General features: G+C 32.7%; 2 protein-coding genes and 1 pseudogene across 23 annotated transcripts; all 3 read right to left on the bottom strand.

The window, feature by feature from the left end:
• Nucleotides 1-651: 651 nt before the first annotated feature.
• On the bottom strand, nt 652-6,351 carry LOC146918752 (cation transporter HKT1;3-like). The gene is made up of 3 exons (XM_085720369.1): nt 5,204-6,351; nt 3,252-3,479; nt 652-877 (listed from the first exon to the last, which is right to left on the bottom strand). Exons 1-3 carry the CDS (start codon nt 6,349-6,351, stop codon nt 679-681), a joined length of 1,575 nt encoding a protein of 524 aa, XP_085576495.1. The 3' UTR covers nt 652-678.
• Nucleotides 6,352-10,248: 3,897 nt separating this feature from the next.
• LOC146918751 (subtilisin-like protease SBT2.3) lies at nt 10,249-15,167 on the bottom strand (annotated as a pseudogene). Its single transcript, XR_015016348.1, has 12 exons — nt 15,057-15,167; nt 14,654-14,955; nt 14,366-14,454; nt 14,200-14,250; nt 13,909-13,975; nt 13,149-13,803; nt 12,794-13,055; nt 12,545-12,671; nt 11,917-12,248; nt 11,551-11,821; nt 11,118-11,397; nt 10,249-10,985 (listed from the first exon to the last, which is right to left on the bottom strand). The product of XR_015016348.1 is annotated as a subtilisin-like protease SBT2.3 (transcript).
• A 401-nt stretch (nt 15,168-15,568) lies between these two features.
• On the bottom strand, nt 15,569-21,692 carry LOC146918750 (abscisic-aldehyde oxidase-like). Of its 21 annotated transcripts, none has more exons than XR_015016350.1 (16): nt 21,450-21,692; nt 20,665-20,712; nt 20,509-20,572; nt 20,121-20,337; nt 19,722-19,880; nt 19,495-19,624; nt 18,860-18,907; nt 18,583-18,763; nt 18,442-18,507; nt 17,867-18,235; nt 17,293-17,388; nt 17,011-17,126; nt 16,753-16,864; nt 16,583-16,652; nt 16,064-16,477; nt 15,569-15,940 (listed from the first exon to the last, which is right to left on the bottom strand). XR_015016350.1 is itself a non-coding variant. In XM_085720366.1 (12 exons), the coding sequence occupies exons 10-12, from the start codon at nt 18,113-18,115 to the stop codon at nt 17,061-17,063; spliced, it is 411 nt and encodes a 136-aa protein (XP_085576492.1). In that variant the 5' UTR covers nt 18,116-18,235; nt 18,442-18,507; nt 18,583-18,763; nt 18,860-18,907; nt 19,495-19,624; nt 19,722-19,880; nt 20,121-20,337; nt 20,509-20,572; nt 20,665-20,712; nt 21,450-21,692; the 3' UTR covers nt 17,010-17,060. The 21 variants fall into 21 exon arrangements, 2 of the variants coding, with proteins under 2 accessions (XP_085576492.1, XP_085576494.1); XR_015016356.1 differs by having other exon boundaries at nt 17,011-17,065; XR_015016360.1 differs by having other exon boundaries at nt 16,583-16,649; nt 17,011-17,065.
• Nucleotides 21,693-22,721: the final 1,029 nt, after the last annotated feature.

Genomic DNA, 22,721 nt, shown 5'->3' with positions numbered 1-22,721 from the left:
GGATGGCATATCCCGTATACTTAACTCTCAATATTGAGTTTGGTGCGATTACTTCACATTGTTGCAAACTTTTACAAAGTGTATGATAAGTTTTTTAGGAGACAAACAAATAGTGTAGCTCATTAATTACTAAGGGATACAATGTTATATGCTAGTCATAAAGTTTATAATACACTCCATCCGGACAATTAATTTTCCTTGGTTATCTTAAGACACATTGTACAAGGGTTACAACTTACAAGTGATATGAACAGGGGCGGATCTCTGTTGAGACCCCCAGGTGCCATGGCATCCCCCAACATTTCTATATATATGATATTAGGCATAGTTATATCACAAATTTCCCTTGGTTGCAGTGGAAGGGGTGCCGAACTTTCACTGAAATCGCGCAGGTTTGAGCCATGCCTTCGTCTAATCCCTGCCTTCGTCTAATTTTTTATATTTTATTCAAAAAAAACCTTCCTGGGGGGTATCGAACCAGCTCCCACAAAGTGCAATGAAAAGGGACTAACCACTAGACCGTTGGTTTCTCACTGATTTATTCATGAAACTGTTTAATTTATATTACATACAATTTTGGTACCCCCAAGAAATTTATTCAAGATCCGCCACTGGATATGAACTTATAGATCACACTAAAAAGGAGAGAATGTGTGAAGAATTGATTTTGATCATGAATCAATGAAGCTTCCATGGCTTGCCTCCATCCATATTGAATTTTTTTAGCTTTCCAAATAACATAACAAGTATAAGAATGATCTTTCCCTCATCACTCCATTTTCCAACAAATCCAATCCATTTGTTTTCACAATTTGCCTCTGGATGTAACTGTAGTTCACAACTATATCCTGTTGAAAATCCTACGTTCCCATATGCACTTTTTACCACACACATGCACCAAAAGACATATATACATAATGATTAATTATGCAAAATGATCAACTTGAGATTGAAATGAGACAACTATACATTAGTCCCGTCTGCTAAACTATTAAACATAATTGTTTCCCAAAAACATTTTTATTTTGATAATAGCTTTCTTATAACGATGAACAATTTTTTTCTTTGACACAAAAAACAATATTGTACTATGTACTATGTAGTCATAAATAGACATGAACAATTCTTTCATAGTCACTCTTGTCAAAAAAAAAAATATTCTTTTATAGTCACAATCACAAATTAAATTTTTTTTAGACAAATTCACATAAAATAAAAAATAATTAATTTTTATTTTATTTTATGTGAGTGTATTAAAATATTTTTAATTTAAAATTGTGTTTATAGAGGACTTGCTCATTGTCCATATACAACTGCTGATACCACCTCTGTTTCTTTCTTTTTTTTAGGTCAAAATTTCATTTGTCACTTTCCTTTTTTTAGAATAAAAGGGCGTTTTTGGCCACATCAATTGTGATAGATAGCCATGTTGAATCATTTGTCACTTTCCTTGGTAAGATGCATTTATAGTGCCACGAGACAGAGTTATGAATTAAGGAGGTTTTGATTTGATGTGTAACACGTAACATGATAATCTCAATAAAATACAACATTATTGAGCGTACTCTTTTAATTTTTTTTTATAGATTAAGTTGGAGTGATTGACTACATTATATTTATCTAACTCACTAAAGTTTTAATATTTTTGTCCATAACATGTTCATCAGTTCATGTAATTATTGATACAATTAATATTTAATGAGTTATTATAAAGTATTCAAATTCTCTTTTAAATAATATATTCAACCTAACACTGGTGAGATAATTACCGTGTCAAGACAACTTATAAATCAATGTTAAGTTTTCTTTCCTTCTAAATAAAGCCCAGCTTTGGAAAATGAACATGGGAGTCCCAAAAGCTGTGGAACTCTTTTACATATTCTCTTGTGTAAGATTTAAATTAAATCTTAAAATGCAAAATCAAAGATTCAAACTGTATTTTTCCTCTTATAAAACAAGGATGTTAACGTCATAAAAAATAAAACAGGAATGGTCAACCACTTGACCAATATCAACTCTATTAAATATTAAATATTGTACGTTATAAATATAGTTTATTATGTGAGCTCGTATATTTCATTTTAGTTTTTTCAAAAAAAAAATTATGTGAGCTCGTATAAAATTATGTGAGCTCCACCACATATCATCATAAATTTAAATTATGATAATTTGAAAGGGCAGAGAGTACTTTCAATGGTGCGGGTAAGGGCGGAGAGTACTTTCATGTTCTCTGCTCTGGCACTCAAATATTGTCTTCTATCTCCGTCTTCATTTTCTTTGAATTGAGTTTTTCCTTCCCGTCTCCATGCTAATGGATATCCCGGATTCCCATGGAGTCTCATTAGCATGAAATAAGTAAATAATTTTTGTTTATTTTTAAACAATTAGTTGGTAAAAATTAAAATGTAATCACAAAATAAATATAATACTCATTAAGATATTATTGTAAACATTATATTCAAAAGATTTTTTTATATATATTATGTGAAAGAAAAAATAAATATAAAAAGTGCAATATTTGTATATACAAATATAAAATGTTTATTAGTGAATTGTTCATGTAGGGTGTACGATGATCCGTCCCTATCTCTGCACTACCCTCGAGAGAACTTTCTCCCCATCTATATCTCAATAAAGAAAAATTATCTGCTTATGGATCATCAAATGGGGCACTGCCCCATGGAGATACCCATTTACAAATGTAAATTGGCATCCCTACACACACAAGTATGTGACCGCTTCATAGTATAAAAGCATGACAAACATTCATTTATTTATTCTGTAAGTATCCATTAAGGTATTCATATATAATTCATTCTGAATTTTACGTGCATACATTATATATTCCTATTTGTCTACTAACTTAGTTATAAGAGTTTAGTTTTATAATATTAAGGGGCACAGTTTAACTTTCCTCGAAGACCGTCGTAAAATAAGTAATCATCAATAAAAAAAATTAAAAAATGTTACTCCCTCCGATCCTATTTATAAGAGAAAGTTTGGTCAACAAAAGTTGATGTATCTAGTTAAAAATCCAGTTCAAATACGTCAACTTTTGTTAATCCAACTTTCTCTTATAAATAGGATCGGATGGTATTCCTATTTGTTATAATTGTATAAAGTAGACCAAGGAAACAACTAATTAAATTAACTCAAGGGCTTCATAAAAGTATTAATGTTGGAATTGGAATAAGAGGTAACCAAACAATTGAATCAAATGGGGGAAGCTGAAATTAATAGAAAAATCTAACCTGATAACTTCAACAACAATATTCAACACATTGAAATTGAGAGGATCTTCCTTCAATTTTTTCCTCTCAGTTATGCAAACTAGTATGATGAATATGACTAAATAGGAGAGTTGAGAAAATAACAAATTCTCTGTAACTTTTCCTCTTCTCTTTTTCATCCTCTTACTGCTTTCTAAATTTTTTCCATCGTCTTTCAATGGGAAGAATGAGGTGTAAGCAGGAAGGTACCTAAACACCAGTACAAATTAAGGCAAGCAAATATCAACGGTCAGTTATTTTTTACTACATTGATCAACAATTTTAGTACAAATTTTTTTATTCGACATCGAAGATAAATATTGTTTAATTGATTACTTGTTGATAAAGTTTATGCTAGACATATTCACCCTGTTCGAATCTAAGACCTTATAGTTGTGCCCGTGAGTTTTATGTGGTGTTTGTCATTTCGTCTACCAAAAAATATATATTACATGTTGGGTGACTAAGTTAAGGTATAACATGTGAGCTAGAATGAACTTAACTATAGATAAACTTTTTTCCTTAAAAAAAAACTATAGATAATTTTTTCTTTTCAAGTAGATAAACTTTTTTTTTCTATTCAATTCCATTTGATTATATATAAACTTTTTTTTTTCTATTCAATTCCATTTGATTGTATATATACACCACATTTTGAGTCATCTTTCATCCGGGAATAACTGCTCAATTAGTTATGTAGATGTTATCAGGACCTTTTTTTGTAAGGAGTTATTATGATCTTTTGTTAGTGTCATTGTCACATATCGTAATTTGATTGGATTAGTCTTTGGTACTTCCTTGAACAAATTTATTTAATTTGCATATTGCAGCACTTTTTTATGATAAGAATACTAGTTAGGGTAGGCAGATATACGCTTTTCAGGGTCATTCAAACAAGTCCCCTAAGTACACTTATGGCAAAATGAAATGTATTTAAAAAATATTTTTTTAAAAAAATCAAAATGGAATATATTTTTAAAAAACTAATGATTAGTTTTAAGTAAAAAAAAACGTAAACAAAAAATTATGTTGAAAAAGATGCTTTTTAAAATTTTAATATATCGAATACACAATTTCTAAGACTTTTTAACAAGTATTTCCTTTTTTTTTTTATAAAATTAGATAAAATTATTGATAAGCATTTCCTTTTTTTTTTTTTTTTTTTTATGTAATTAGAGTAAAGTTAGGTAAGAGAAGTCAAATTATGCAAAATCATCGTAATTGAAAAATTGGAAATGACTGAGAGTGACGACATAAATGATCAAAAACCTAAGAGCTTTTCCTATGAAATAAATGAAATCGACATTATTATATTATATAACCGACTGATAGCATGGCTGAGATAATGCATTTTTCAGGAAAATAGATAAAATGAGAGAAGATATACCCTAAATAATGTGCACAAGGGTTTGTAAATTGTAGTGCTTCACTGTCCAAAAAGCAAAGAGACGATATTAGAATTTAGAAAGGTTTCTTCTTCGGATGAATATTTTGAGGGTTGGAGTGCCATTCATAGAATTCTTATTTCAAAATAAATAACTTATAATTTATGCTAAAAAAAAAAAAATTTCCACCATGCATATACCAAGTGAAATATTTCAAGCTATAACAATCAAATTTTTCTTAGAAAAAATGTTAATAAAGTCAGGATTTTAATTTAACATTCTTTTATATGATAATTTAACATATTAACAAATTAGCTAAAATGAGTTGCCCTATGTGTGTTTAAAGTTTGATAGACTTTTTGTATTCAGTGACGAAGACCACCCGAACACTAAAGGGATTCCGTTTGTATTGAAAATGATAAATTTTAAACTCTAGAAAGTTGATATACGATTTCCAATATAAATTTTTTGTGTCCTTATTTTTCTATATTAATTAAAAGAAATAATAATAATCGGTGGAGGGGTAGAAAGAAAGTGAAAGAAACTCACATCATTACCACAAACAATACCAAGATAGCTTGTGACAAAATTGAGATATCCACAATACTTGTTCCCGTATGTCTTGAATTCACACTTTGAAACAACACACCAATCAATTTTTGATAAAAATTCAACCCCTTCAAACCTTCTGAATCCCAATCCATTGCACAAAACAATGTAACTTGAACCACAATCAACCCAAAAACAGTAGCCACAAGACAAATAGAGTGTTTCCTTTGTAGTAAGTGTTTGTAACCAACCTTCTCTGAATGCTTCGATAGATATCTACACTCTCTCTTCTTGTAAAATTTCCCTAATATCCATATGCAAAGTCTCAAGCATGGAGGGTACAATGTGTTCCCAAGAAGAACTTGTGGAATAAGCATAAGGAGAAGACCCGAATTCTTTCTAAAAACAATCATGTTTTCATTTGTTGGAACAAAACCACAACTTGAAAATGTTGAAACTATATTAAAAACAGAAAATGTCAACATTTTTAGACCCTTGTTTTTTAGTATTTGTTTTGTACTAGGAATAATTGTAAGGTAAAGAATCATCCCAATTACACCTATAATATGGAGAATTAAAATGTAACCAAGAACTACATAACCCAAATATTTCATAGACAAGTACCTCAAATTTTCATTTGTTGTACTAACAGATTGATGTGATTCATTGTGAACCTCGTTTGCGACCATTTCAACTTCAAGGTGAATTCGATCAACAATAATGAAAGGGTTTCGAGAAGCAAGACGTTCATGTGAAGAGGCGATTTTATCTAGATCAATTTTGAGCCTTGACCTAATGAAAAATAGTCCTACCAATGATGTAAAGACTTCACCACCTATGAACATTAAGATGATAATGATGATTAATTGAGTGTTAGAAAAAATTTGCATTTCAACCGTGGACATGCTTGAAACTGTGGTGGCTGAAACGGATGTGAAGAACAAATCTAAATTTTTAGGTGTTTGACGTAAAGGTTTTAGAGCTTTGAGAAATCCAAAACCCAAAGTTGAAAGAGATGTGAAATATACAATTTGAACCCATAAAGGGTTTGTTCTTAGGAGGATGAATCGATAAAAACATGTTGCTAAGATATATACTGATTTGCTTAGACAAACAAGTTTTTGGCGTGAAGTGCTTAAGATATTCATCTCTGCTTTTTTGTATTTAATTTAGAATTGAATCTTTGTTGCAATGAATTCCGATTCAAGAGAGGGTATTTAAAGTTATGTTTTCTATGTTGCTAACCTTACGATTGATGTCGCTAATTTATCTTTATTTAAATCAGTTGCAGATTCAGGACCTTGAATCAGGGATGCAGATTTTTTTAACGTAATTATTATTATAATAAATAAAAAAATGAGTGTATATTTTTTGTATATTCCATTTTTTTACGATATAAAATTGAATATGTACCATTTGGAATTTGGAAGAGAAATATTAACAATAATAGATGATTGGTGATCATATAGTCATATAATTTGTTTGACAAAAAGTAACAAATAAGTTAGCCAGTAGCAGATAAACTTTTGATGAGTAAGCTAAGGTAAAACTAAGAGAAAAATTAAGTTTTAAACTCAAAAATATTGTAAACTAGTATAAGGGTTACAAAGAATCAGTCTTCAACTAGTTCTCTAAGAACAAACCCTAATTTCTACCATTTTCTCGAATTTATTCCCGTGCCCAAGTGATCCTCAATGATTTCACACTCAAGCCGTTTGAATGCTATTTCCAAACCCTATAGTCTACTAAAAAGACCTCAACCTTTAACCTACTGATTTTCTAAAGGTTCCTTATTTTGTTCTCTCTAGATTTGCCTTTTCCACTCTAAGAAACCCTAAACCCAACCTGCCTATTTATAGTATTCGTCCAGCCCTTAAACTTGCCGACCAAAAAAATAGAAAACTCGCGCATGCGCGCCACGTAGCCTTCATGTGCATTGTGTAGTAGGCAGTGGCTGGACATCTTACAATCCTTCAAGCTGTGCATTGTGTAGTAGGCACAACTCGACACTTTCAAAATCAAAATTTTAAGGCATATACAACAGAGGTCCAATCGTGAACCATTCATTTTTACATGCTACACCACAGGAGAAAAAAAAATCTAAATGAATAAAAATAATTGGCTCGTACAACCTCTAACTTCTTGGTTTGTTGAACGAAATTGTAAACCATGAATTTGACAATGTGAACAAGTTGTTTGAAGACATCAACATGCTATCTAATTAAATGCATTTTTTTTATATTAAAGACATTTTTCACTGCAACTGGAGTCTCAAGTCTTTTAACGACATTGTTTCTTTTGGTGTGGGTATTGTGTTTTTTTTTGTTTTTGTTGGTCGACATGTAATTTTGTTTTTATTCCCTTTTACGTCATGCAATGTGATCCCTGTTCTTGGTACATTTTGTCCTTTGAATTGTTATGAATATATTGTTTAGCCATTTTTTTATTAAAAAAACTAGTTGTCAACCCGTGCTTCGCACGGGGTGGATTGCTTTTTTTCGGATAATTTTGTTGGCAACCACATTTGTTAACGCTTAAAAGTGAACTGATTGCGAACATAGATATTACATGCTTATAAATATAAAAAGTCATGATTCATAGCATATTAAATCCTAGACAGGTCTATCTTAAATGAAACCAAAACATAAGTTATACAAGATAGATTCTAAAGTAGTTGTGTTTAATGGATTACAAAGTTAATTTTCCGAAACGATCCCATCGTCTTCAATTTCAAACATGCTAAAGTTGTGTTTATTTGGAAGGATTCGTGACAAATTAATATTAGCTTGATTTTAAAATACTTTGTTATACACGAAAAATGAACAAATTAAGGGAAATAGCTGTATTTTTCTAAAAGAAATAGCTGCATTTTTCAAATTCTAGCAAATTAAGGGAAAGAACAAAATAGGAGTGAAAATGCAAACTTCATATTCTTAAAAAAAAAAAAAAAAATATGATTGAAAATTACAAAACATAACCATTTGCATCTGCTCGTTAAAAATATTAAGAGTAATGGTGATGAAAATTTTCAAATGCACCCGCTATAACAAAATATATGTATAGATGTAAATCAAATAGTGATTGTAAGGTTTTTGCTTTATGCCATTGGAGTCATTTTCCATCCGTTTTTTTGGCTTCAATCTTGATTCACTTCCAAGAACTACGACATGCTTTCGAACAGTTTGGTTCTCATGTCCACCTAGTAACATATAGAACAAAAAGGATCCAGAGAATAAACAAAAAATTATGATCCAGAGTTCAAGAAGTATTTGATTGTTCAGTTTAAAATCTTGAATTGTTTAGGATCCAGCATAAATTTCTCTATAAACAAAGTACAACATCATAGAATGAGTTCATTCATTATGTGTTTGGTCAAAAGATTGAAACATGCTTTAGATCATTTATCAACCTAGCTATCTACAAAAGTTCCCAACCCATGTACAATCCAAGATTCACATTACATGTGAATAAACAAAAATAAAAGTTTTTATAAGAAATCACCTAAAGATGAAGAGCTGAATATAGAAATCCTCCTTCTCTTTCTAGTTTCTAAGATATCCTGTTAATTAGAAAATCTATCATGTACAGATCTAAGAGCTTGATGAACAGATCCAGCAAAAAACTGTCGATACTTGGCTTATGTGGTTTTTTTTTTTTTGTGGCCAGAGTTCGAACCCGGATCTTGCATATATTATATATTGTCCTATCAACTGAGTTAAACTCACGAGGCCTGTTTATGTGGCTTCTACTATAATTATAGTTTTAATTGTTGTATTGATTAAATATTAATTTTAATCCCAACAGTTGAAGTGTAAGCTCTATGGATATTGGAGAGACATGTATTTTCTTTGGATCTCTTTGAATTTATACGGAAAATGTATTCGGTCAAAATCAATTTTCGGTATAACTAAACACACCAATAGTTTGTTTGAGAACTTTAAGTTTCACAATTTGAAATAGTGCAAAGAAACAAAAAAGAGCATAAGAGAAGTGCACTGCAGTGGTAATTAATTTTATGCCAAAGGAGGCATGTAATGCATATATCATGTTAAATCAGCGGCTCCTATTAGCAGAAATCTCAAAAGCTGCTGCATGATAAATTGCATCAGCAAATTCATTCATCCAAGATGATTACATCAGCAAATTCATTCATCCAAATACACTATATTCAAATATATTAAGAGGGAAGCTCAAAAGCTACTGCATGATACATTTTTCAAACTTTTTTTGGAAAAGTTTTATAGAAGAGAACTGCAGGTTGAGAATTGTGTTTGACGATAAACCTCTATGTTTAGCTCAAGATGGTGGATACCTGTGAGCAAGAGAAGCAAGAAAACACAGGATGGTTCAGGCAGATGCTGCACAAGCACAAGTGGTGATGACGGTGGAGGATGTGCCACGACATCAAAAGTGAAATCTCGTGGCTTTGGAGGTGGTGGAGCAAAAAGTGAAGACAAACTGCGATGGATTGTTCCTCGATTGGTTCCATGGAGGGAAGAAAAGCGTCTGAAGCCGGCAGAGTAGCGTTTGTCAACACATAAGCATCAATCTCCTCTTGCATCAGGTCGAGGATCTTTCACACGACTCTCTGTCCCATGGAAGATATCAGGTACGTCTTACACGGCTGTCTCGAATTGAGTTCTTTGTACCATGGAGAGAGCTCTAGAGTAGGATTGCCATGGCGAGAATGAAAGCACCAATATAAATGTTCAGAAATATTGACAATGGAAATTGATTTGAATTAAAGCATTAAAGAAAGACATGGTCATAGGCGATGGTCTGGTGTTTCCAGTGACTGCTTGCACAACAAAAATACAAGTTTTTATAGCTGACAAAATGCCATGTCTTTTATGAGTAATTTAGAAGCATGTTATATTGTTATTCTTAATTCTCAATAGCCGTTGAAAACAATAATATTTTCATAGAAAACATGCATAACAATATTGATTGGTTATGTGAAGAGTATACATCTATATAAATGTACATATTCATTCTAGTGATTTAATGTTATATAGAATATTCTATAGTTTCGCTATAAATATCAATTAAAAGAAATAGAAAGCAAAATATTATTATTCAATCTAAATATTCTCCCTCTTTATCCAATTTCTTTATAATCCTCTAGTTTAATCACCTAACCACATTACACAATACATAATTCGAAAGATTATCACTGATGACATTTAGTGTCCCAGTCAACATAACCAGAGATAGATCTACCCCGTGTGTATCGAAACAATTATACGCAATGGAATCCATCTCAACTATTTCTATTCGGTACACATACATGCTTTTCCACCCTCGCCGGTTGTGTAACATTAAGGTGTATTTAACAAATTTGTAATTATAAACTTGCTAATTTTCACTAACCATGCTAATTATCTCATTTTAACGATGACAGACACAGGAATGTTAACTACATGACCTTGATTACCAAACAATCCAATCCTTCCAAAGCTGGCAGTTGAGCTGTTGCTGGTTGCATTGAAGATCACAGATAAGACTTGTCTCTCTCCATTGGCAAGAGAGAAGCGAGTTGGAGATACTTTAACTGAAACCCCGTATGGAGAACTCCAACCAACACTATAAGTTTCATTTTCAGCAATGTTTTGTAATGTTCTCTGAACTACTCTAGATTGGTTCAACCTTGCTATTGAGGGAAAGTTTAGATCAGAGCCATATCCAGTAGAGTTAAAATTCAAACAATTTTGACCCGTGTAGTCTAGAACTGTAGAAGCTGAACCATTGATACCACATAGAAAAGACATTAAATCATCATAACCTACAAAAAAAAATTAAATTTACACAATTCAAATTTAACCTATACTGCAACCGTTGTTGATATTTCTGAAATAATTAGAATTTCCATAGACATTATAAATATAATGATTCAGAAGTTCATTAACTGACTTACTTGAATCAAAAAGCAACCCTGGATTTAATGCTGCATTGCATTCACAAAACCACTCCCCATATCAAGAGAGTTGCTGGAGATTGGTTTAGCTCTGGTGAGGGATATGACCTCGGAGCCACTCTTGGCTTCCCACTGTTGTCATATAGAGATGTTGTGGTGGAAAGTGCAGATCCAATGGCAGCAGGACTGAAATTGGGAAACTTTTGCTTGATTACTGCAGCAAGACCAGTAACATGAGGTGCAGTCATGCCTGTCCCAGACATTATTGCAAAATTTTCACCTGTTGGTTGAAAATACGGATTAGGTACTCACATTTCACTATACAGACATGCACAATAAATTTAAATTCATATTTCGTATTCACATTTCACTTGATTGTATTGCTAGAACTTCTCTTTCCTATATAGTAAACTTTGTTTATGTATTTACAAACCTAGAAATTCATCTGAATCAGTGGCAACAGAACTCCAACCAGCCCATATTAAACTTCCGGGAGCAACCAGATTGGGTTTGAAAATGTCAGATTCATGAGGAAGACTGTCCTCTGGATCCGGCCCTCTGGCAGAGTAATAAATCACACTTGGGGAAACATTACTATAGCTTGCTGTAAGTCCACCATTAATGCTAGCAACAGCCCCAAGTTTAACAATTTTTTCTGAAGTACCGTCTTTTTCTAGTGAAGAATTGTAGTATTCTAGTAATATCTGTCCAGTTGAAACAACATATACAAAATGAGAACATCAAAGATATATATACTGTATAGTAAAATAAAAATCAATATGAAAAATGGAAAATGCACCTTGGAATCATTTGCAAATGGGATTATTATGCTGGGAATTTTCATTGGAATTGGGTTAAGCTGAAAACCATTCACAGAAGGATTCATGGGAAAAACAACACCAACAGCACTCAGATTCTTGGCTGTTTCTAAGGCCTGGTTGATACTGGAGAGACCAAGCACAAATCTCATTGAATACCTACACATTAAAAGGTTTCCCTGGACCAAATCTTTATTGAATTTACTTGCATCTTGACACTCACCAACATACATATCGTCAGCAATTGTAGTATCATCATTCAAAGCATGATGTGCATGAATCAATTTGTACATTGTGTTCTCAGGTGTACCAGCTGGGAAAGTAATAAAGAACAAATTTAAAAACTTGGTTATAATGAATCTCAATAACAACAATCACATAACAAATAATATTTGCATAAATTAACAATTAACTCATTTCATCATTCATGGATGAACTTCAGCATTGTATTAAGATGTTATAGACAACCAGAACTGGTATCAATAGTATATGTGTCAATTTTAAAAGAAATGTCACATAATCTCTAATATTTGTGATGCATGGTCTAAGGTATGACATAAAACACTGTGGCACATGATATAGTGAAACATGTGGTATATTTGTACTCACAATGTGAAATATATAGCATAGACACTCAGGCATGAATCGAACATTTGACGCTTCACCCCAAATGAGAAGATAAAATCCCATATAAAGCAACTTCCTCTGATGTATGTCTGGCTGAACTTGAGGCAGTCTGTGTAAAAGAACAGCATAAACACTTTTAACCATAAACAATTTCAGATTTTATTCTTTAAATTCATAAGGCAAAAGATAAAAGCGCAAATGTTCGTTGATGCTGATATAGTTATATCTCACCGCAAACTATGCTTCCATCCCAAGAATTTGCACCACGTTTTGTAATTCTTAAAAAGGTCTTTCATCACAGAATCATCAACACAATCATCGAGCTGGAATGATAAAATCAAAAGGAAAGCAGAGTACCGAATAATGTTCTTTTGATTACAGTTTTGGCTTTTAATTTGCCTGAAACAGAGAAAGTGTAAAACAGATACATGCCTTGTTAAAAGGCTAGGGTTGTTTATATCCATATGTTTCACTATATCTTGTGCCACAATGTCTTTGCAATTGAAAACATATGGAAAATGAGTTTTTCCATGCAAGTTTGTAGAAAATAGAAGTAGCTTTTCTAAATATCAGCAATAGCACTAACTTTGCCATTTTTCTTTAAAACTCTAAATTCCATTTCTGTCACAGAATCTTAAATCTTCTCCATCAGATCTTTGGCTGAAAGATTTGTTGTAAACCTTATCTTCCTCTCTGATACATCCTGTAACTCAAATCACATTGTCCCCAAAAAATGAGTGAAATTTTCCTGGGAAGTGATGAATGTTCAAAGACAGAAAACCGTGCTCAAAATGTATATAACAACGCAAATCTTCTGCTAACTAACTTCAATTCTCATCTCTTTCTCAAAAAAGCCAGAGAGGTCTCGGCATGAAGACATCACTATCAACTGAAATGCATTGATACGAATTGTTGATAAAATACACAGAGAAGAGAGAAAGGGGAAAACTAAACCATGCTAAAGTTATGCTCAACACCATCACAGAAGCTAAAAAAATCAAAATGCGCAGATTTTGATGATTTAGAACCTAAAACTCTAGTATCGCATGAAAATCAATCCTACATTGAAGTACTTCAAAAAAACGATAAATGTTTGAAAAGGAATAAAATGATTTAGCATGTTCTACACCCGTTGTCGAAGAAGAAGAACTCTATCCTGAAAGTGCTTCCTGTGCCTTCATTAGTACCGATTGTAAGTACTTTCCTTGAGCTTCAATTCTAAACTGTAAATGTTTTTGCACCTGATGAAATCAAGTTCCAAATTGATTAACATGTGTTCTTATGCATCAACTGTAATCTAGATAAGAATGAGTATATATCATAAATCATAATTTGTAAAGTGCTACCTCAATTTGTTCATAAAGTTTCTTATGTACTTCCATTTGTACTTCAAGAACCTCAGCAATCTTCAAGCTTCTAGTAAACACAACATTTGATCAATAAATACTTCAAACATCAACAAAAAATGTTCAAATATTTGCCCAATATCAAATTAACTACAATTAGTATTTGATATTTTACACAATCAGCCATTTCTATTTGTAGCCATAGAATTTTCATTTCAAACATAAAAGCATTTGGATTGTGTAGTTCTAAAACCCCAGATTTCATAACTAATATGAAACTTGAATTATTACCTTTTAAAGCATTTGAAATGTGCCTGAAACTTGAATTATACCACAACATAACTGCAATGAAATAATGAAAATTTCATTTTAAGTAGCTACTAAAGGATACAAAAATATTGAGACAAACTAATGTAGCAATTGAAGATAACCAACAAATATAATTCCTAATGATTACTCTTTTCACTTGAACCACTCTTGTCCCCAAATATTCTTTCGGAGCCCTGACTTCCCTTAACTTCTTCCTTTAGGTAATCCATAGAAAACCTAATTTGTTCATTTTTATCCCAAATTTTCTGCAGTCAGAATTATTCATTCAACATAAAAACAGTGTAAATCAAAATCAAAGAGATAAACACAAAAAAAATCAGTTTTCACAGATCCTTTCATAAGATACATAGACACAAACACCAAATTCAAACAAAACATGCATGCAATTAGAATCATGAAGAGAAAAAAAATTCACCTGAAGGTGGTTACCGCTCTCTTTTTGAAGCCGATCACGTCGAGTTCACCATCGCCGACGGCGATAACGGCAAAACCAAAGCTGCTGATATCAACGGTCCTAACGGTGCTCCTCTTCAGGTCAGACAGGATAACTATGGTGGATGCGGTGGAGGTCGTGGATTAGAGGCGGCAGCGGTCGTGGATTTAGAGGCGGTGAGAGAAAGAACGGTGGTGATAGAAAACGCGGCGACCCTTTCTCTCCTTCCTCCCTCTCCTCTCTTCTCTCTCGTTCAGCTCTTTTCCGTCCTTTTTTTTTTTCACCTGTTTAATTATTAATTAAGAAGATGAAAACCGAACTTAGATCAAAACACACAAAAAAGGGAAGAAAACAGAAACATGCAAGGCAATCAGACAACACAAACCTTAAAACAACCTAAAACCGAACCAGAAGTGAAAAGAACAGAGAAAGGAACCGGACTCAAGTGAAGGGAAACATGAGGAAGGAGTAGTTGGAACGATGAAATCGTGGGAATGAGAAGAAACAAATTGTATCATTCCATATATATAGCCAAAGCCAGTGAATAATTAATTTACAAAAATACCCCCAAAGGGGCAAAATAGTAAAAAAAAGGGACATGTATCGTCCTACATATATAAGTAGATAAAGTTATCCATATATTTATCTTTATAAAATAACTAGTTGTCAACCCGTGCTTCGCACGGGGTGGATTGCTTTTTTTTTTCCGGATAATTTTGTTGGCAATCACATTTGTTAACGCTTAAAAGTGAACTGATTGCGAACATAGATATTACATGCTTATAAATATAAAATGCCATGATCCATAACATACCAAATCCTAGATTGACATAAAAAATACATTGTTCAGCATATGAACAATCATTGAGCTGGAATGATAAAATCAAAAGGAAAGCAGAGAAAAAACTTGTGAATTCAATTACCGAATAATGTTCTTTTTATTACAGTTTTGGCTTTTATTTTGCCTGAAACAGAGAAAGTGTAAAACAGATACATGCCTTGTTAAAAGGCTCGGGTTGTTTATATCCATATGTTTCACTATATCTTGTGCCACAATGTCTTTGCAATTGAAAACATATGGAAAATGAGTTTTTCCATGCAAGTTTGTAGAAAATAGAAGTAGCTTTTCTAAATATCAGCAATAGTACTAACTTTGCCATTTCTCTTTTGAACTCTAAATTCCATTTCTGTCACAGAATCTTAAATCTTCTCCATCAGATCTTTGGCTGAAAGATTTGTTGTAAACCTTATCTTCCTCTCTGATACGTCCTGTAACTCAAATCACATTGTGCCCAAAAAATGAGTGAAATTTTCCTGGGAAGTGATGAATGTTCAAAGACAGAAAACCGTGCTCAAAATGTATATAACAAAGCAAATCTTCTGCTAACTAACTTCAATTCTCATCTCTTTCTCAATAAAGCCAGAGAGGTCTCGGCATGAAGACGTCACTATCAACTGAAATGCATTGATACGAATTGGTGATAAAATACACAGAGAAGAGAGAAAGGGGAAAACTAAACCATGCTAAAGTTATGCTCAACACCATCATAGAAGCTAAAAAAATCAAAATGCGCAGATTTTGATGATTTAGAACCTAAAACTCTAGTATCGCATGAAAATCAATCCTACCAATAGTACTTGAAAAAAACAATAAATGTTTGAAAAGGAATAAAATGATTTAGCATGTTCAACACCCGTTGTCAAAGAAGAAGAACTATATCCTGAAAGTGCTTCCTGTGCCATCATTAGTACCGATTGTAAGTACTTTCCTTGAGCTTCAATTCTAAACTGTAAATGTTTTTGCACCTGATGAAATCAAGTTCCAAATTGATTAACATGTGTTCTTATGCATCAACTGTAATCTAGATAAGAATGAGTATATATCATAAATCATAATTTGTAAAGTGCTACCTCAATTTGTTTATAAAGCTTCTTTTGTACGTCCATTTGTACTCCAAGAGCCTCAACAATCTTCAAGCTTCTAGTAAACACAACATTTGATCAATAAATACTTCAAACATCAACAAAAAAATGTTCAAATATTTGCCCAATATCAAATTAATTACAATTTGTGTAGTTACCTTCAGAAATAAGTCGAGGAGCCATGTTAATAAGACGCATATAGTGATCAATGATTCCAGCTGGTAAAGGAGAAGCTGCAAGAGCAAGATAGAGCTTCTTTACTTTTTTCTCCTGAAAAAAACAATTGACTGTTTAATAATTTGCACATTCACTTGGAGTGAAAATCAAACAGCTCATGCCTTGTGAGAGTGTGTTTTTATGAGTAAAACTGTATATGATTGTTCTAGTATAAGCTATGAAATAAGATCATGAGTTACCCGTATCTTGCCGTCAAAGACAGAGAAATACTCTTTATTCATAGCCAATACTACACTGCACGTAAATAACAATATGAAATAATACTCTTTATTCCAGTCAGAAGATCTATTTCCACCTGAGAAATAATTTCCATTATTTAGAATGATGGCATACAATAATTCAGCTCAGTTACTTCAGTAATACGACTGGTGTGACAATTCAAGTACTTTACATTCAATAAAAGTTGCTTTGAATGAACTTATACCATTAAGGTTTGAGATGTGCATAGAAAAACATGTTACCTCACTTATTGCAGCACCATAATTAACGCACATCATCGAGTTATTGCCGGGTACGTAAAATGAAGACGCTGATAAGTTCACAGATTGCATGTATGCCTGCAGATTGATAAATAGTCAGCAAAAGAAGAAAAATAATTATCTGCCCTCAACTCCATTGCACATTTAGTCCCTCAGTATTTTCCACTTCAAAACGGTTGGATTATTCTCCCATAAATTGTGAACATGCTAAGTGCCACTTTCCGCACACATACTATTAGACCTTAACAGGTAAAGGTTGAGGCAGTGTATTTCATGCACAATTACAAATACAAAGATATACCTCATGCACAATTATAAATACCATGATAGATGCATCAATATGAAATGAAAAATACAAGTTTCTATAATTTACTGCAGACAACAGTGAAATTTAAACATAAATAGTTTTTTCATATGGATCGTAAAGAGAGAAAACAGAGAAGTACTATTTCCTTCATGTTACACTCATGATTAGGATGTTCTCAAAACTTCTTGCTGAAGAGAAATCCATCAATATTTGAATATAACCCCGTTAACATAACAATAATATAGCTACCTGAAGAATAAGTGTCTCCCACTTGATAGAGCCCATTTCTTCCTGCAGCTTTTCCTTGAGAGGCTTCAACCTTTCAACCAAGATATTGCAGCTAAGCCTAACTGCTTTGCAGCTTGCCTCTGATGTAGTACTCCCAGCAGTGAATCCCCCTTGAATCAAGCTCACTGTATCAGCTTGTACAACCCTTACTTTGTCTAAGAGACTTCCAGTTCCAGCACATTGAATTGGACCGAGGGCGAATGCAGCCATTTGTTTAACCTTTGTCCAGAGACCCTGACCAATTTCAATTCCACCAACTTCACCAACATTATGGTCACTGTTTCATCCAATTCTTCTTACCTTTGCTGCATTCATTGTTGTTGTTGTCGTCTTCATCCCATATATATAAGGGCCCATAAACAATAAACAGATTAGGAGAAAAGAGTTAACAAAATGCAATAGTAATCAATCTACATTACTCAAAAATTTGCAACCAAAAAGGCATTTTCCCTTCAAATGATTATATATTTCTAAACTAATTTCACATCTCAAAGTTACAAATGTTAGAAAAGAGAAGGGAAAGAAAAGTTTTTTACCCTAGCTTTTCCGCCGCAAACATTTCAAATGTGCTTCTTCACAATGACACGATGCGCGGCCCGGCACTATATCAGAAGTTTGTCACAATTATCATCAACACAAAAACTAACAATTCAAGCGGATAAAGTTCAAGAGTTTACCGGTTGGAACACCACATCCAAGAAGATAAACTTTGTCCAAAGCAGCATCTGGATGAATCTTAATTCAAGCGGATAAAGTTCAAGAGTTTACCGGTTGGAACACCACATCCAAGAAGATAAACTTTGTCCAAAGCAGCATCTGGATGAATCTTAGCAACAATAACCTATGCAACCCAATACCCTACATAAATGTATCAAACATAAAGTTTAAAAGAAGCTAACACTGCATAAAGAAAGTGAAGGGGAGTTTTATGCAGGATTTTGAAGAAAAACTCACCAATTTCTATTTAAAGTTTCTCCTTCAGAGTTCAGACCTTCACCATCACTGTTGCATAAATCAACTTTAGTATTTTCAGAGGAAAAAAACAACTTTCTTGAAACATGGTTAAGGAAAACGATGAATGATATACGGCCACAGATTGAAAGAAACAACCAAAATGTTCCATCTTAAATACTTAAAAATCTCTCTTGCATACTTGCTATGATACATTAGATAGGCGGAAAAAAATAGAAAACACAGAAATTTGATAGGGATTCTATAAATTAACTTAAAATTGAAATTAACTTGATAGTTGAAGAGTTTCTTCAATCAAACATGTGACCAAAAATGATACACACTAATAACCAAAAACAATTTTTGAATTGTGGTCACAACTCCAACTACGACCACAAAGTAACAGTTTGAGAGGTGTCCGCAACTGCAATCGTGGTTGCATCTTTGCATTTATCTATAATTTACTGCAGTATAACCGCAATTGTAATTTAAAACAATGCATTCAACATTTTTTCAGCCCAAGATGAGTTGAGGTGTAAAATTTTATGAGACTATTGTGAATTACTTAGGGCCTCATATATGCAAACCTTATGTTATGCTTAGGCAGACCTAATGAAATTTTAGAAAGCATATTGTACCTGTTACCAAGACGGGCATGTAGTTGTATAATTTGACCCTCTTCCATTTCAGTAAAGCCACTTCTCTTAAGGTCTGGCCTCAAATAATTAATCCATCTCAATCTAGAACTCTTTCCATATCTTAGAAGACCTTAAAAAATATGCACCATGTTAGAAACACCCTTTCAATGAAACTTATCTATCAACTAAAAAGCATGTGAAAAAAAACTTTTAATTAAAATATTTACCTGCAAGTTTAGGAACCATTCTCCAACACTAAATCCCAATTATTAAGGATAAAGTTCACAAGCTTGTGATCTTCTTCAATAGTCCATGGTCCTCTCTTCAAACCAACCTTATCACAACATGGTTGTTATCCCATTTTCTTAATACCTCTTAAGTTTTACCTTTAAAAATATCAAGATATCACGTAAGAGTTAGCAAGTCTGTTGACATTGAAAGAATGAAAAAAAAAATATGCAAAGTTAGGGAGTTGTTGATAATGCTAACAAATATATGTGTTGGTGTCGGTTTGGTGTCGAACACCAACGCGTGTGAAGTGTCGGACACTGAGACACACCTAATCTCATAGGTCACCTTGAGTCATTAGTCAATTTAGAAAAGGTTTAGAGGTTGTTGCAACTCACCTTCTTGGAGAATTTGCCTGATAATCTCTTGGATTGAGCAGCCACGTGATCAATAACTTGAAAAAAATGCAGTTTGCCCCAACTCGGTGCAATTTTGCCAGGAAAAAATTGCCAAATCCCATTCTCTAACTCTCCACTCTTGAAACTTCTTGTCAAAGTCAATTTCATTCTTAGATACATATGGTCTCAACACTTTATTATAAACATATCATGTCCCCTGCATCAAGCAACATTTATCTCATTATTTAACTGAAGAATAAACACAACTTTCACTTTCCTTGGTAAATGAAAAAGAAATTAAACATGCAAAAAAAGTGTTGAGAAAAAGAGTACTATATTGTAAAGTGTCCAAATAGACATTCTCTCAAACATGTTATGTTTTTCTTACCTTAGTTTTGGGATACCACATGTATATGAACAGGGCAAGCTTCAATTCTCCATACATGGGCAACCTTCATAAAGTTCCAACATTAATTTTTTTGTACAAATCTTATTAATCAAAATTGAACAATATACAAATGACCAAAAAAACTCAAGCTCTCACCATCCAATAACCACATTTTCAAGTACTGTGAAAAAAGCTACAATGATCCTGCAAATTAAGGATGAACAAACACATAAATCAAACAATGATTATTAACTCCATTTGCACATGCCTGACAGCATTATCATAGCATCCAACAAAATTGTATATCCCTGACCACAAATTCAAGTATATCCCTAATTACGGTTAGGACACATAAATCAAACACTTGAAAATTTCTTGCTATAAAAATATCAATTTTGAAAATGATGTCACTGAAATTTTCTCAATTCTTTTACATTATCAATTCCTAATAATAGCGATTTTATCTACAATTTTCTCAAACACTTTGTGAGCGCAAATTGAATAAAACAAATTGAATAAAACATGTCAAAATCATGTCAAAATAAGACAAATTGAATAAAACATAAATACCACAAAAATAAGACAAATTCAAAACCAATTCGAGAAAAGTACAAAAACCTTATAAAATAATAATATAACCAAACATATAGCATCACAACAAATTACCGAAACCCAACAGAAATGACCAAACAGAGGAAGGAAAATGACCAAATTGATTGATTCTCCACAGATTCTTTCACCTAAATCAATAAAAATCCTAACTTTCTTCCAAAATCCACCAGACCCAACAAAAATTCACAATCTAATAATCAAGATGAAATGCAAATTGGGGGTAATGAATCAAATTTAAGAAATTTGAAACATCCTCATGAAGATTGATGAAAAGATGAAAAACCTAAACATGCATGATATCAGATTGATCAGAAGGAAAAAAAAAATACCTTGAATGATGAAGAAAAGGCAATCGGTTGTTGTTCTATCATCTTTGTGGAGAACGCGTTTTGCTGGTTTAGCGAGAACGGCGACCAGATCGACGCCGGAAAATTGGTGAACGGCGGTGGTGAGTTAAAGGACGAAGGGGAGAAACGCGTACAGTGGGAGAGAATAACGCGACGGCGCGACCCTTTCTCTCTTTCGTCCCTCTCCTCTCCCTCGACCCTCTCTCTCCCTAGTTCGTTCAGCTCTTTTTTTTTTTCTTCTCTATCAACACATATATAGGGGGAGAGGCAGCATTTACCGATTTACCAAAATACCCCCACAAGGGTAAAATGGTAAAAAAAACGGACAAGAATTTTTATATTTAGTTTAGTAGACAAAAAATCCACTTATAGGATTCTTGTAAAGAAAATGTTTAACATTGCGAAAAGTAAAATCATAAGAAGACCACGAAGACAATATTAAGTGTTACACAATTAAAAGTCCGACCTCAATATATCCCACTACTCAGGGGTGGTCTTGAGGGTGAGTGGGAAAGGAGGTAGCCCAGAGCACTATTTTTAAAGAGCATCAAAAAAATTATTCCCTAAAAAAAAAGAGCATCAAAATTATTATTTTTACTTAGGACTTAGTACTATATAGATGTGTTTATTTTTAATTCGCTATGATTAATTCTATTAAAAATATATTTTTAGAGAAATTTGATTATAAATGAATCTTTTACAACAAAAAATGCAAGAAGAAAAATATTTAGAATAATTAAAAGGGCACTATTTTATTGTTTCGTCCAAGACACCAAAAATCTTAGAACCAGCTTGTCACTGCTCCATGTTTTGTGACCGGTACGTGATTTGATTGTGTCGACGGTGATTCGTGAGGATTTTGCTATAAAAAGTATTGATGCAAAGAGGATTGTTGTTCTTTTAATATGTATTTTGGCATAATAAAGTTTATCCAATTTACTTATATTTAATTTCAGAGAATTTTATCAAAAATAAAATAAAAATTGCAGATAATTATTTGGAATGAGCTCACATTGCAAATAATTGGCACAATATATTCCCTCCGGTCTTATTTATAAGAAATATTTGACTTTTTTGATTCATTGCATAAATGATGTATTTAGTCTATATTTTAAACAACATACATCAATTACTCAATTAATCTAAAAAGTTAAATTTTTCTTATAAATATGACCGGAGGGAGTAGTGTTCCTGTAATTTTCATTGATGTTGGATAACTTATCCACAAATCCTTACCTAATACTATAGCTACTA

This window comes from Medicago sativa, chromosome 6 (genome assembly GCF_051527215.1).
Source record: "Medicago sativa cultivar Bolivia chromosome 6, Bolivia_mono, whole genome shotgun sequence".
In the NCBI taxonomy this organism is placed as follows: domain Eukaryota; kingdom Viridiplantae; phylum Streptophyta; class Magnoliopsida; order Fabales; family Fabaceae; genus Medicago; species Medicago sativa.
This window is presented reverse-complemented; position numbering and strand designations above follow the sequence as displayed.